The 16,479-nt window shown below is 38.2% G+C and overlaps 1 protein-coding gene across 7 annotated transcripts in view; it reads left to right on the top strand.

The window, feature by feature from the left end:
* The window catches only part of COL25A1 (collagen type XXV alpha 1 chain), a 478,809-nt gene that overhangs the window by 345,502 nt on the left and 116,828 nt on the right, over nucleotides 1-16,479 (top strand). For all 7 annotated transcript variants that reach the window (XM_036853780.1, XM_036853776.1, XM_036853781.1 and 4 more), the window contains exons 8-10: nucleotides 5,642-5,713; nucleotides 6,457-6,564; nucleotides 8,157-8,192. In XM_036853780.1, coding sequence (XP_036709675.1) covers nucleotides 5,642-5,713; nucleotides 6,457-6,564; nucleotides 8,157-8,192 — 216 coding nt within the window. The remainder of the gene's footprint in view (nucleotides 1-5,641; nucleotides 5,714-6,456; nucleotides 6,565-8,156; nucleotides 8,193-16,479) is intronic.

Raw genomic sequence — 16,479 nt, 5'->3', positions numbered from 1 at the left:
TAGCCTCATATGGTTGATTTTTCTATTCAGACAGATTATGCCATCTACTGCAATATGGAATGACTTAGCAGCAAATTTCTTTCTTTTAATTTTTTTCCTTAGTTAGCCTTCTAAGAGTTCCTGCTGTTAAACTAAAGTTATTCTTTTACCTAAATATTTTTGCAATCTATTATAATATTTCCCCATCTGGTCTCTCTTAGCTAGAAATCATTTTATCAACTTCTAGGAATATTTGTCTTTATTTATGCTGCACACATACCCACTGTAATGGTTGTGTCACAATGCATGATATGTTTTGGGTAAACAGAATTATGATACTGTTTACATTGTGGAGAAACTCAGGGATTCTCATTTCTCAGCATAACACGTATCTTTTCTTCCAATACCATTTGCTATGGGGTCCCCTTGACCACCTTTATAATTAAAATAATTGTTTATCTTTTCCTCCAGACCTCTACAACCTCACGGACACTCTCTTGTGCTTACTAGTAAGCATCCATCATCAGTGATATTGGCCGTTGTTAGCCTGTTCTTACTATGGGTCATTTATGTGCATTTATTCAGCATAATTAATGATGCAGTAAACAGTGAAGTCAAGTGTGTCTACCACTTTGCCTGTACAGAATTTTTGTTAGGAGAGTTCACATTCCTCCTGTTTCTACAACCACTTTTTATTAATCCTATTTGTAGTTACCTCTTCCTCTGCTCATCCCTTAAATCAAAGTCTTTCCAAGGGTTCCTTCCTAGGTCTGTTCTCTCTACAGCCTCCCTAGGTGACCCCACATAGCCCTATGACTTGTGATTCCCACCTCTCTTCTGACTATTTTATATGCACATACAACTGCTGCCCCTTGGCTGTGCATATACACCTCAAATTCAGCAAGCTAACTGAGCTCATCATCTGAAACCACCTGCCTGCCCCAGAAAACCCTCTTCCTTCTAGTGTTCCCTCTACCATCCTTCAGTTGCTCAAGCTAGAGACCTAGGACCATTCTCTGCTCCTCTTTCTCCCTTATGTTCTCAGCCAGGCTACAAGTCCTATGGATCCTACTTCCTTAATATCACACGAAACTATCAGTTTGTCCTCCTCTAGTTCTAGGACACAGTCCCTCAACTAGACTACTGTAACATCTTCCTAAATGGTCATTCTGTCTTTGACTTTACTATAGCCTTGCCAACCCCCATCCCCTCTTTCACCTGGCTGGGGAGTCTTCCATGGCTCCCCAAACCTTGCATTAGGTGCACGTTTTATTTCTTTTGCAGCCCCTCCATTTCTCCATTGTAATGATTATCACTTCCTATCATTACTGGCTGTTTATTTTTTCCTATTTCCCCACCACACATTAAACACAGGGAGCTTAGGGTCCTTACCATTCAATCCCCAGGGCCTAGCACAGTGAAGACTGCACAGAAGGCACTCAGTAAATACTTCTTAAATATTGTTGTATATTCGCCAATTTTTAAGCTTTCTAATACTTAAACTATGAAACAAGTAGAGAGAAATTATAAACACAAAATTTCATGATGACAAAGTCTGGAATCAGAATTCCTGGATTAAGTTTCTGGCTCTATCATTGCCTTATTGAGTATTTTTGACAAAACACAAAATTTTCTCACTATAATGTAATCATGTAACACTCATCATTTCTGAGTACACAATAAAAATGACAATAGCATCTTGAATTTATGGCTTCCAAGTAGTTAGCAGCATTTCTTATGAATTATTTATTTGTTCACCATCCCTTTGGGGTAGGCCAGCGTCTTTCCTTCTAGAAAGCAACGAAGGGAGATAGAGTTCTTCCTGTAATGGTGTCAAAACACTGGTCCTGGTTGGTTACCTACTTCACAGAAGGTGGGGAAGATTCATGAAGTTATCTGAGTCTTTATGTTCAGGAAAATGGGTTCTATAAAGTAGTTTCATACGCTTGTATATCCAATTTCTTAAGAACTCAAAATATTTGGGGGTGAAAATGTGTACAAATTATTTCAGTACTTCAGCTTATTCCTGGGCTCTTTTTCCATGTTTTTCTGGAGACAGTTTTTTTTTTTTCCACACCCTCTCAAACCATCTGTGTACCAGGCAAGTTTTCCAAGATGTAAAACCAAGTGAAATATGTCCATTCGAGTTATTTAGAAAGGATTGTGAGTAATGATACTGTGGAGGAATGGCGCGGGGGATGAAAAAGCGTGCTCTCTGTGTGAACAGCTGAGGCAGCCCAGCAGTTACAGGCACACAGAGCCTAGCCATGCAGACAAGCGCTCAGCACCAGCGCTTTTCAAACTTACCCTCCAAAGACCTTCTGCAGGAAGCACAATCAGCTGAGTGTCTGTGTGACTTGGAGATATCCCCTGTGAGGTGAGGTTCTCTACCACCGTCAAATGGTAACATTTTTAAAAAACGTGTGCAAGTTTTACATTCTACCCCAAATAGGTCAACGTTTGCTTTATATAAAAATGTCTCAAATTATTTACCATTGGGGATTCCCTGGCAGTCCAGTGGTTAGGACTCTACCCTTCCACTGCAGGGGGCACGGGTTCGATCCCTGGTTGGGAAACTAAGATCCTGCAAGCCACATGGTGCGGCCAAATATACATATATATATATATATATATACACACACACACACACACACACACACCATTCATTAAAATGGACTCTTAAGGAAGAGGTACCATATTTATTATTGCCTTTAAACTCTCCCCAGGATTCTAGCATGTGCCTTTTTTCAAACATTACCCCAGTTTGAAAAGCACAGAGTCCTAGGATATTGCAGCCCAGGCCATGGTTTTTTGTTAGAACTTAAGAGAATTCGCCCACCTGTCCCCCGTCTACTTTGCTACATGTAAACTCCTGAAGTCCTTTTGCCTAACTCACTGATGAAATCTTTTAAATGTTGCTCTAAGCACCTGATTGGTAGCATGTCCACTGTTAAGATGATGGAGGAATGTAAAATCAGCTTCCTCAAATAGAGATTTTCTGTTTGAGAAAAAGGATCTGTCTGAGATGGGAATTGCCTAACCACTTCTCTCTTTAGATCCCGTTAACACTGGAAACCAAACTAAGTTCTAAAACTTAATGCTTTTTTGTAAGCATTTAGAAAATATGATCAAACAGCAAACTGGTCATGCTCAGATATTAGTGCAAGAAGTGACTTATTTATACATGCAAATTTCAAAACATTTGTAAGGTCTACCATGTGTGCTGTTAAAAGATTTTTAATTTTAAATTATTTTTGTTAGATAATCCCGTTTAAAGTAACACTATGATTTATCACCACTAATCAAGATTCTGATCCCTCATAGACTTCTTATTTGTATCTGTTTTTGTTCTTTGTTACATAAATGCGAGGTTTATATATAAAATTCTGACTGTGTAATATAGGGCTAATGAGTCACAGATGGAAAGATGCTGGCACATTACCATCTAATAACATTTTAAACTCATATTCCATAGTAAAACAAAAGCAAATTGTACACATCTGTTTTCCAACTTGTAGCATTTCTGAATTGGTGGAGAGTCTCTGCTTAAAGGACTTTTACTTGAGGAGAAGAAAAAGAGGATACAGGTCACCTCGAAACTACCCAGCCACTTAATAACCTTATCAGATAGGATTTGGCAAAAGTGATAAGATTTCCTTGGCTTTGCTTCCTGAGAAGTCCCAGCTCTAAAGAAAAAGAATCAGAGGCATTAGGGCTGAAGAGATGTCTCAGACTACAAACATAATTTTATTGTCTCTCTTAAGAAAAATATATCCCTAATACGGAGGAAATAAGGGAGAAAATATACCAAAACTAATAAAATTTAAAAACTAGAAAATTTCTGGCTTTTTCTAGAAATATCCTCGAAGTAGTTTTGGGTGGGAAGAGGGGAAAGGCAGTGGGGAGGAGAAAACATAGGAAGGAATCCTGCAGACACTCGAGGCCATATATTACCATGATTGTTGCTTAATTTTTTGTATGGTAAAAGTATTCTGCATGGGAAAAAAATTGGAATACAAGGCTCTGATATCACATGTTGTTGGAAAAAGAACACAGGCAAAATTTCTCTCTCAGACCTACCCAATTGATAACGCCTGTGAACACAAGTTAGTACAAGCTAGTAAAGTACAGGCTTTTAAAACATCCTTTCCCCATTTTCCTTGGTTAAGGAATTCAAAACCACTTTTCTGCTTCAAGGGGGTGTGTGAACTGTCAAGTTCTTTTGGAAAGTTACGTGACAGAAGTGATTACTGCAGAGTGTGACCATAAATCCCCCTGACATGAAATACACATGTTATAAGAGACAGATTTCCATCCACCACCTCTGCAGGAATTCCTGAAACAGGAAAGACCTGAGAATCATCATATGATTGGAGACAGAAATTTTGATATGTGGGTGGTAAGACTGTATTTTGTGAAGCATACTGCATTTATTCTGAGGACTACATCTGATCTGACTGCAAAATTCTGTTCACTGTTGTCCAAAAAAGATTTGATACATGTATTGTGTGTCCTGAGTTGTAAACAGAATATCAGTAGAGGGAAATTACAGTGTTGTGTTCATAACAGAGTCTGTAGTTATCTCCATTCTGTACTAACATTTTGTACGTTAAGAGTCCAGAAATCTTAAGCGTATGTACACAGATCCCAATGTACCTGAGTTCTCAAGCTGACCATTCCCTTTAAGAAATGGTTGGCTTGGGGGCCTCACGTGTCTGATTTTGTTTACTGTGTCAACGAGGCAAGACTTAGAGCCAGGACGGGGTGGCATGAGGTACATGCTGCGGTGTTTGTCCACCAGTGGAATGTCTGTGTGACGTTTTGTGTCGTGTTGTTTTGGTGCTGTGCCCCGTCCATAGGGTCTGCCAGGCTTCTCCACAGTTGCCGCTCTGCACAGTAATCAGATCCTCACCGTCAAGGTTCGTGGTTGGCGCCCCTGCCTGCTTGGTCAGAGCCCGCAATCAGCATAAGAGTGAGCAAGAACGGCTCGACTGGCTTTCCGAGTCCAGGCGCCTCCTTTCATCACGCACAGCAGGTTATCGGGCACTTGGGACCTCACCTCCGTCAGTGAGGTCAAACGTACATTAAGAAGGAGAATCTTGAGCCTATAAGAGAAGAGCATATTGAAGTCGAAGAAAGGCAGGCAAGCTCTCTAAGGCTGTGCCACGCCTCGGTGGTTGGATTGGCATGCATCGCAATGCTCTGTGATGGTTTTCAGTGGATTAAACAATCCTAAATACCCTGGACTTCGGGCATCCATAAAATGACAGTCGAGTTCGTGCCGCATTATGCCGGTTGAGGAGTCTGACAGAAATGGAACTGGCACTTCGTCTCTGGACTTTCTGGTCAGAGTGCAGGATGCAGGTGGCTCCAGGTTACCTGCTTCTTTAATATACAACGTTTAAAAAGGCCCAACACCCACAGCAAAAAAAAGATTCATTTCTAACTAAAAATCTGGTTTCACCATCCCGTTTCAGGGTTCTGTTTCTTTCAAGAAGAGCCAGAGGGTCCGATGTCAGACACAAGTGCCAGTTCTGTTTTGTTTGACGGTTATTATAAGTCTAATGTGTGTATCTTTATTTCTTTCTTGGGGCCTTCTGATGCCTATTCTTCAACTCTCTCATCTCTGAACTCCAACCTTTGACCTCACCTGACTGATCAGATGGTGTTTCCTAAAATCAATCATGGGTTTCTCTCTGCTGATCAGCAGCTCATTAAACGCCGCCTGATTAAGGTAGTGCTTATTCTTGCTCAAGTCTGATTTCTCCTTTACATTCGATTTTTACTCTGTATACTGTTGCTTTACCATTTATCTCTCATAGGCAGAGTGTGGGTGGTGGGTATTTATTTTAAAATATCCTAGAGCAAAATTATGTTTGGTGAGCTGCATTTGTTTGAAATGTATATGAAAATACCAAAACCAAAAGGCATACAAAGCCAATCTAATTTCTTCTTAAATTAAAAAAAAAAGGAAGCTTAAAAATTACATCCAGTGATAGATCCAGTTTCTAAGCTCTCTAGCTTTGGTAATTTATAAATTATTACACAGCATGACAAGAGCCTTGTATGTTTAATTTTATAGGTTATGAAAAAGTAAATATTTGTCCAACTATAAATGCAGCCATTTTATTTAGCAAGGTGAATATAACTGATGCAACATTGTCATGGATAAAGTTATGCAAACGTTTTCTACCAGCTCTGAGTATAATGATAACATATACACTATTTCCAAGAGCTGAGAGTGCTGGTTTCTGAGCTGCTTTGATTTCAACAGCGTCTACTCAGCTCACCCAGCATGAATATTTATTTGCTTCCTACTGGCAGGCAAATTGCCTACAGGCTTTACCATTTCTGGTTGTTCTGGGTCTTTTCACAGTATAAATGTGAATTAGATAATACAAATTTAAAGTGTTGAAAAGAAGACTTGGGTCTTTATCTTTCACGGTTACTGTTGGTCTGTCCCCTTCTCCACTGTAGGGTGACCAAGGACAGGCTGGACCTCCAGGCCCTCCAGGACCTCCAGGCCCACGAGGGCCTCCTGGGGACACAGGGAAAGATGGCCCCCGCGGAATGCCAGGAGTGCCTGTGAGTTGCTTTTTGGATCAGTTGTTCTCACAGGTTTTGTTTCCTTTAAAGCGCTGAGAATTGGGTTGGAGTTGGGGACAGGGGTGGCAGAGGTCAAGTGAGTGGAGTGGGTTGAAGGAAGTGGGATGACAGGAAAGTCCCCGAGCAGAGAGGGCACTGCCAGCCGGAATCTGCCTTACCACTCAACCCACGGGGCACCCACGCAAACCACAGGGAGATGCCTGGAGACAGCAACTGACCTGGTCTTCAGGTAAGCCTCAAGAAGTCTGCGAGTGGAGACGCCTGATCTCACTTGTATCCTGACTGCCATAGAGTACCTCAGTGCCTTTGGTTTAAACGGAAGACTAGCTTGAAAAACTAGGTGGGAGATTGATAACATTTTACAAAGGATCAAAATAGAGACAATAAAGTCCTATGCAATTTATGGAAAGTAAAAGAGGTAAATCTTCCTAATATTTATCCCTTGCAAGTAACTTGACTCCCCATATCACTAATAAAATAGTAAAATTAATGGTTAAAACATCAGTGGTTATGGTTTGAATATCATTTGTCCTTTGTATGTGAAGCTTATTAATAGAAATGACTTAACAGCGATCTCAACACTTAGATCTAAGTACTAATTTACTTAGTACTTAGCTACTAAGATTGGCCAAGTGTCAATAATAGAGAAGTAGCACAGGACACTAGATAAATGGTTTGGTTGGGTAGAGGCAACTCAGCAATTTAAAGAAATACATGGAAAAGGTCAAAAATTTGTACACTTATGACTTTAGGACCTGAAATTCAGGTTTATTGCTGAATTAAATTATTTATTTAATGTATTGCTTTAACTTAAAATTATTTTCATCAGTGTTTTTGTAGTACAAAAGTAATAATAAAATACTTACCCACAAAGTAGAAAAATTTGAAAATAAAGGCAACCAAAAAAGGAAAAACAAATCAGCCATAGTCATTAATGTTTTGGTAGATTTCATTTTTATATGCATATATTTATGTAATTTTTGAGTGACTCTTTTTTTAAGACTATAGGGTACTTTAAAACTTTTCTGGGACAACCTTCTTATAAGCCTCATGCCCCTCGCCAAAAGCTGCTATAAATTTGTCATATGAAATAAGGAATTGACTTTCAGCGTAATATGCTGGTTGTTAGGACTGCTTTCACTGGACCATCAGAGGTAGTGGTTTCATCCTAAAAGTGTCTTCTAATGTCTCACCTTTTCTCGGGCTGAAACCCCAAAAGATAGAGAACCCTTCTCGGGATGGAACACGAAAAGATAGAGAACCCGTAGCTGTTTTACAGTATAATCACTCCTACTCGTTTTATTTAGAATACCTTCTTGGCATAATCCTTAAATCTCTGCTGTAATATAGATTCGTTGTATTAAATCCTAAAATGTTTATAAAATGCATTTGAAGAAAGAACATCAGCGCTCTTTAAATTACACTGTGTTTGCATTCCTTTCTTTAGCCTAAAAAGTATATATTTGACATTCAAGATCCCTAGTGGATACTGTGAAAAAGAAAAAAAAGAAGATTGAAATTGGTTTTTACTGTTTACAGCATTAATAAAATTATCATTATTCTTTTTTAAGGGTGAACCAGGGAAACCAGGAGAACAAGGCTTGATGGCAAGTATCTGAATTTATCTTTTTCTATACTGAAAAGAATGAAAAGACAAGTTACTCAAAACTGTGGTCAAGACTATGTGTAACAAATGTGCCTGTTGTGTGATCTGTAACAAAGAGTGAGAATTAGTAAAAGTTAAAAAGTGATAACGATAACTGAATCACTGTGCTGTACCCCTGAAGCTAACACAACATTGTAAATGAACTATACTTCAATTTTTTTTAATGGTAAAAAAAAAAAAAAAAGTATTCCTTTAAAACAAACAAGCAAAAAAGAAGTGATAGGGCCTGTCCATCACATGCTAAGGATCACATGACAACACATCTGCAGAACTGGTACAGGAGGAAAAAAGAGGGAGATTCCAGGTGAAGCAAGTGACAGAGGATGCTGAGGGAGACTCTGTCATAAGAGATTAAATTCAGGGCTATGCCTATTAGCTTAAAAAGAAATGAGATTTCAAAGGAACCAGGTGTCACTACCTGTGAACTAGTAGAGCAAACCTTCGACAGTGATTCAAGAGGTTTTTCTTTTGCCGAAGGGAGAGAACAGTTGTGCCTTCTTGACCCCTGAACTGATAATAAAATGGTAAGTTAATGGTTAAAATATCAGCAGTTATGGTTTGAATATCATTTGTCCTTCCACCCAGAGAGAAACAGTTGTGCCTTCCTGATCTCTGTCATTAAAAAAGATCATGAAATGATTCCTCTTGGACTTGCCCGTAAACACGCAGGTCCCAGCTCCTCAAGTTTGTTTATGCTTTGCCAGTGAAAGGGAAGTTAGGGCAGCTTGCTGAGCCCCAAAGAGTAGAATTCCTTCAACCTGCCTCTCCCTGTCACTTCCTCCCTGTCTCTGGAGCTACCTTTCTGACCTGCTTTGTGACATGAACAATATTGAGGAACACAGGATGACGCTCTAATAACTCAAATTCCAGAGGACAGCTATGTCTCACGCTTGCCCTGGGTGCAGTGATGACGGTCAGCTTGATCATGTCCATTTCACACGATGTGTGGCACGCAGCCTGCAGGTGCTCAAGATATAAAATGTATTTTAAAAAAATAGAAGCTAGGTCCTAGTGAAACGAATGCACAGGAACACGCTAGTTGGCCAAGAATTAAAACAAACGTGTGCATGGGCTAAAGGTCAAAGGCTTCTCCCTGCACAGGATGCCTTCAACAGCCCTCCTGGGGAGACACTCAGCAAGCTGTAGTCCTAGCTGTCATATAGCTGCCTTCAAAACATCACTGGTGAAATGGAAGCATCCTGGGACCACACCTGACCCACTGCCTGGAAATTCTCTGTTTCTGACCTACAGTATCAAGATAGATATTTGATACAGACAGTCAGTCTGGGAGTACTATAATGGATTCTTTTTAAAAAGAATAAAATGAAAGAAAAACAACAGCAACAAAAGACCATATGTGAAAATTAAATAAAACATCTGTCATCCATGGTAACTTTGCATACAAGGGCAGCATTAGCTCTCCAGGTTATAGGATCAGAGGGGGTGAAGAATTTTTGGAAAACTACCATATAAATTTTGAAATTGCTTTACGCAGTTGAATGCACCTGTAATTTCTATCATGGATAACGGTCAAAACATATTCCTGCCATACACTCTTATGTCCAAGGCTACTTAGGATTCTTAGGAGCCCTTGTTTGTCCCCAGGTGTGCAGAGCCTGTGATTTTTATCATTGCCACTGGCTTTCTGCCCTGATGCCCAGTGCAGCACCGTAATATACAAAGTTCTAAAATAAAAACGGATGTTTAAAAAATTATAATCTTATCTTCCTTAAATTCATATAGACGCTCTAGAATACACCATGTAAATAACAAATTAGTCCCATTTCCCTACCATTCCTAGCTTAATGTCATTAAATACAAATGTTCCGCCTAGTCCTAAATGAATTACGTCATTGTCTTAGTTTGCTCTGATTTCCCATTTCATATAGCAACTTTTCAGATAAGAAAAGTTTCCCTGGGTATTTTTCTCTAAACCTTTCTTCTCTCTTTAAACTCTTCAGATATAGTTCATATTCTCATTTCAAAAAATGAAGCTGAGAAACTCAGTTGAAATCGCAAATGTTCAAAGGATATGTCTAATGTAGTGATCTTCTAAAGTACAGCATTGTACTGTTCTTAAAGATGTAAAATTCTTTTTTAAAAGAAAACTTGTATAATATATATTTAATAAGTAGACAAATAAGTATATATCTCAGTGAATTTTCACAGTGAACATAGCTGTGTAACCACAAACCAGATCAAGAAATAGAAGGTTATCATATCCTAGAAACCCCCTTTACCCACCCCACCATCACCATCTCCCTCTTCTGCCAACACAGATGAATTTTGCCTGCGTTTGAATTTCATATTAATAGAATCATACAATATGTAACTTTTGTGTCTGGCTTCTTTCATCCAACAGTATATTCGTGAGATCATCCACCTCTGTTTTAATAGCCTTCACAGCTGGTTAAAAAAAAAAATTAAGAGGAAGAACCTTACTTCCTTGACTACCCTGTTAAAACTACATCACTCAGATAACAGTAAATGAATGGTCTGTCTGTCTGACCTTAGGCAAGTCACTTAACCTCTCAAGTTTTCATCTGTAAAGAAAGGAAAATCGTACCCTCTCTGCCTCCCCTATAAGATTGCCAAAGACAAGTGCAATAAATTAGGAGAAAGCACTTTAAAATATATAATGAAGAATTGTATGAGTATGTTATTATTATTATCACTCAGTTGTTCCCTCTACAGTAAATTACAGGTGAGCATGGATTTATATAACAGATGTATTCCTGTAAAGTTCTATATGAATCAGATTTTCATAAATCAACATAGCTTAAATGTGCTGGGAAATTTTGCTATTTAAAGCAATATTCAGAGTCTTTTCATAAAACAATATAATCCCCTAATTCCTCTTCCCAGCAAACTGAATTTTTATATATTTGCCTAAAGTGAAATATTTCTATTATTTTTAAAAGCATCATTTAAAAAAAATCACTATGTTTACTAACTTAAATAGCACCTGTGTATTTTAACCCATCTCAAAGACAGAAGATACTGGAAATATAATAGCAGCTTTCACGCAGAGAAAAATTTCCTTAGAAATTTTCTTTTTCCTTTCAAACATTATACGTATGTGTGCGTACGTGGGTGTGTGTGTTTTGACTCGAAGTCTGGTAGAAAGAAAAGTACATATTACCAGTAATTCTGGCCTCAGAACAACTTAGGAGTGTATGACTATCGTCTGTGATCCTTTTTACTGATCTATAAAATGTAGGCAATAATTCCTATTCCACCTATATCACTGGAATATGGTGAGAAGCAAGTGAAATAATAAAAATATGAAAATGCTTTATGGAACACAGACTTCCGTAAATGAGAAGTATTGCTGTTAACACAAAAATGTCAGATGACATAACGTGGCATACAGAAAGACCACTCTATGAGACATAAGGGCTAACGACAGTGTGATTATAGCTGTCAATTAAATTAGAGTGTGTCAAATACTGCGATTGATAATGCAACTTATTCCTTTTGTCCTGTTTGTTGCCATCATTGTGTTTGGCCTTCTCCTATATATCACATCTTCTTACCTCATCACCTTTTCATAACACACCCCTTCTCATCCACCAGTTCAGACAAGGGAAGATAATATATACCACTGCTCTCATCTTTTCCACAGTATGCAAAACCCACTACCTCTGTTGGTTTGCGCCATGGAAGAGTGTTTGCTTACGTGAGGATCTTGAGAGGCATTAGAGAATTTTTAAAAATGTAAAATGCCTCTAATGATGAAATGAAAAAACTAGGAATTATCTAAAATTGGCTCTTTCAAAGCTGTTTATGAGTGTGTCAGGTGGGAAATTAGTTTTCATAATCCATGCTATATATTTTATATTGCAAAAATAATCATCTGAAGATTATTCAGATGATTAGCATGAAGGTTAGATGATTAGCATGATTAGATGAAGATTAGCATCTCTAATAGAATAAAAAAGAAGTCCTGCCTCTCAAGCAGTTCCACATTTATTTAACCCTGCTGTGCACCTATTCCATAAACAAGACCTTCAGGTTTTGCGAGGAGTTCTAGAGGAGATTTTAAAAGGCAGAATCTTGAGCTAAAACAAACTGGACTCCATCTAAATAAGGAGAGAATCGCTCTGGCTTATAAAATTAGACTCAAGAATCAAACCAAGAACTGACGACAGCTGGAAATGCTAAAGTTCTGAACCCTGGCACAAATGGTCTTTATTTTTCAGTTCTTCAGGAGTTTAAATAGTTGTTAGAATAGTATTTTTGAAGGTGTCTTTCCTTTTGATATTCTTACTGTTTCTTTCTTTGACAAATATAGTAGTTCTCAAAAACATAAAAGACAAATGATGTATATTCAATGTGCCAACTATTCCCTGTTTCCTGGAAATTATTTTTTTGTCTGAAGTGTCTATAACCAAGGTTTCATAGACCATATCACTTTCCCTACACTGAAACTCTTCCTTCCTCTCCTGCCCCCCAAATATATGCAAACTCCATAGCGTATACATTCATCTCTTTCTTAATTATAAGAGTACTTAAAATGTCATTCGTTGGGCCCTGGTGGTGTCTGAGAGTTCAAAACTCAGAAAAGTTTTTCTGTTATTGTTCCTTAAAGTGAAATTTGGATTGTATCCAAAGAAGTTATAGATACTTTTTAGTTTATTTTGATTTTGCCTGCAAACACATTTAATACGTTTGTGTCAAGTGAATATAGTGTATTTTATGGTAGCTAATAACATAAGCATAGATAATTGCTTCTGCTTCATTTAAAATACAATTGAATTAACCATATGTGAAGATTTACTTTAAACATATTTAGTTATAATGCACTGCTATCCCACAGATTTGATAAAACTTACCATTTTACTTAATTGTACTTTGCTGTCTCAACCATATTGACCAGCAGGATGGCAGACATCGGACACAGCAGCAGGCTTCTCTTCATGATTTTAATCTGGTGAGGCAAACAAACCTTCAAATCACAAATGACCAAAATCATCTCAGGATATTTAGTTATTAGACTAGATATTAACAATGAAATCTTTTTTGATAAAACTGCATTACTTCAGTTGTGCACACCAAACTACCTGCCGGGGTGCCTTAGCAACTGTTCTAATGCTTTATTATTCTCACTTAATCTGTTTGTCCATGAAGTACATGTAAATGCCACACCGACAGAGTCCTTCCAACCCACCAGAGCCTGTAATACTTGGTTTTCCAAATGGGCCAAGGCCTGCTCTCCCGCTCTCCCACGCGTACCTAATATCCGCATCTCTATGAGACTGAAGCTCTCATATGTAGACATTTGGGATGCTCACAGGATCAGACTCCATCCACGTGCCTCAAAATACCCACCTCTTTGCCCCATCCTCCAGTTTATTGTAGGGCACACCAGTGGTGTGGTTCACCTGCAGAAGAACAGACCTGGGAAAGAGACAATTCACAGTCCTTGAAGGGAGCTCCAGTCATTGGGGCAGAGAATTCCAAGGTCCCAGGAACCCAGAGTACAGTCTAAGGTCAGGGGGTGGGCTACCACAGGAGGAGGTGTGCAGCCAGGGAAGAGATCTCTAAAGTGTGGACCCTAACGCAGGAGCCCTCTTGCCCAGGGCTAAGGGCAGTACTGGGGCCATGTGTCTGAATGGACTCAAAAAAATAGACTTCTGCTTTGGTCACCTCCTTCGAGAAAACTTCACACACACTTCCTCATTCACAGACCTTCACACTCCCGCAAGCTATGTTAGAAGCTGCCTTCTCCCTTCCTCCACAGCATTTATCCCATCACAAAATAATTGTGTCTGGTGCTTAGTGTATTCAATAAACTGAATGACTGAATAACACGAATCAATGAATCGATCAATCAGGTACTAATGCAAGGAAATCCTGTTTATATTTTTCTCTCATCCAATATCATCGCATGCCGGGAGTAGGATTAAGCAGGATAAATCCAACAGAAAACTACTTTTTCTTCTGCATCTTCATATATTCATTCACGTATTATAGATAATTTGAAGTATATGTGTGTTCATGAATACGCATGGTGTAACTAAAGGACTGATTTTCATGAGGAAAAGTAACTGTAGCGATTTTTAGTCACACTCTGTGACTGTTTTTTAACTAGAGTGTAAATGATCTAGAAGAAATCTTAGGAATCATCTAGTTAATCGCTTCACAGATAAAGAAACAGCATCAAAGTGAATAAATAACTTGACCAAGCTCATAGAGTAGTCTGTGGCAGAACTAGGGTAGAATCCAGTTCACCTGATTGTCATCTTACGCATTTTACAGTGTAGATCTGCTAGATCTACACTTTCCAATATAGTAGCCACTAGCCACATGTGGCCATTTAAACTGAAATTAAATAAAATTTAAAATCCAGTTTCTAAAAGTGGCACTAGCCACATTTCAAGTGCTCAGTAGCCACATGTGGTTACTGGCTACCTACTGGATTGAGCAATAGAGACTATTTCCACTATTCCAGAAAGTTCTGTTGGGTAAGGCTGGTCTAGATAGAAAACAGATCTGGACAGTAGATGAGTACATATTAGAGTTCTAAATTTAAGTCTTCCTTCTGCTGGTAGTAAGATATTTAAATTTTAGCAGTTAGTGTTTCTTAGCATTGTTGATTTAAAATAGGAAAAGCACTTGCACTTACTCAATAGAAATATTTTTTACTGAGCGTAGTATAGGGTGATAGGCCTTCATGAACCATAAATTTGTTTCCTTCATGGTACACTAGGGAAGTATGCTTAATCACAGAGGGCAGAGGAAGCCTGTTAATTTTTCTTTCTTTACGGGTCATTTCCATTTTGGATGCAGCAATGAGAGACAATTTATTAAATATTTAGAAGGGATGGAATGAGCTAATTTGAGCCTTGGATATTTGGTAAGAGGCGATAGAATCTCTGTTTGGGGACCTAATCAGAGCATAGATTCTCTAATACCTAGATCTGTCTTTCATCTGCTGGCGGTAGTTAATGTCCAATATTTAGTCTTGGGTCCTGGTTTCGTCAAGTGGTGAGAAAAATGTATGGCTTCTTTAATTTCCTGAGCGTTAAGAGACTTCCCATAAAGAGGTCAGAGCTTCATGATTTTGGGAAACACCAACAAATGAATCATCCAGGTTTAATATTTTCCCCAAAAAGTCAGCACATGAGGTAGAGAAGTCAAAAAGAATTTATTCTTTTAAAAAATAAATTACTGCATTTAAAACTTTTTTCATCAAATATTCATGAATTAATATAATAACATGTCATCGTATTGATAGGCTCTGAAGGAGACCTGTTTCAGAGGAACTTCTTCAAATAATAGAAATTATGGAATTATATTGTTGAAGCAGAAAAAAATCCCAGATACTTAAACAGAAACAACTGCCTCAGATCTGAGAACTTTAAGGAGAAAAATAGAATGATATCTAACTTCCCATAAGAAGAGCTTGTCTATGTATCTTCTAAATAGATGATGTTGGATGATTCACCCTAGTATTTTGATTCCATTAGGTACTACTGTGATGTAACCATTTTATTTCAAAATATCATTATTTATGTATACTAGAAAAGTTTTGCTTTATATCTTTTTCAATTTGATTAAAAGTTTTAGATGGCCATCTTAAAAAAAAACAAAAAACGAAAAACTGAGAACTCTTACCAGTGGTTAGAAGTAAGATAGCTAGAGTTGCAAAACAATGGAGGAAATTCGGTAAATGGAATTTAATAATTTTCATATTCATTAATTCATTGTTTCACTGTAGTCAATAATGATTTATTTGCTAGGCACTGCTATGTAGGTGCTGAGGATGTAAAATATATGGCCCGAAGAATTTGCTGCCTAGTCAAGTAGATTTGATAAATATGTAAATATATTAAAAATACAGCCAGTTAAAATGTGCTAGAGAAACACAGAGGACAAAAACAAGCTCTGTCTGGGTGCACTGGAGAAGGTTCACAAAGGAAGTGAGTTATGGCTGCTCAGCCTCGAAGAATGATTAAGACCTTTACATGAAGGCTAATGGGAAACTGCTTGGGAAAGATGATTCAATGTGACTGAAGACAGAGTCCATGGAGGACTCGAAACAAGAGATGAGGCTCTCCCATCTCAGCTCTGTCCTGCTCTTTTCTTGTTTATGCTGTGTTCCTTCGTACCCAGTTCAGCTAAATCACTGGCTTTTACACTGAAAACATATCAGCACACTCTCTTACATTCTAAACATTTCCCAAAAGTTTCTCGTTTGGCATTTCCACACACTTAAGCTATGG

The sequence above is a fragment of the Balaenoptera musculus genome, chromosome 5, assembly GCF_009873245.2.
Source record: "Balaenoptera musculus isolate JJ_BM4_2016_0621 chromosome 5, mBalMus1.pri.v3, whole genome shotgun sequence".
NCBI lineage: Eukaryota > Metazoa > Chordata > Mammalia > Artiodactyla > Balaenopteridae > Balaenoptera > Balaenoptera musculus.
The sequence above is the reverse complement of the archived record's forward strand: the minus strand, read 5'-3'. Positions and strand labels throughout refer to the sequence as shown.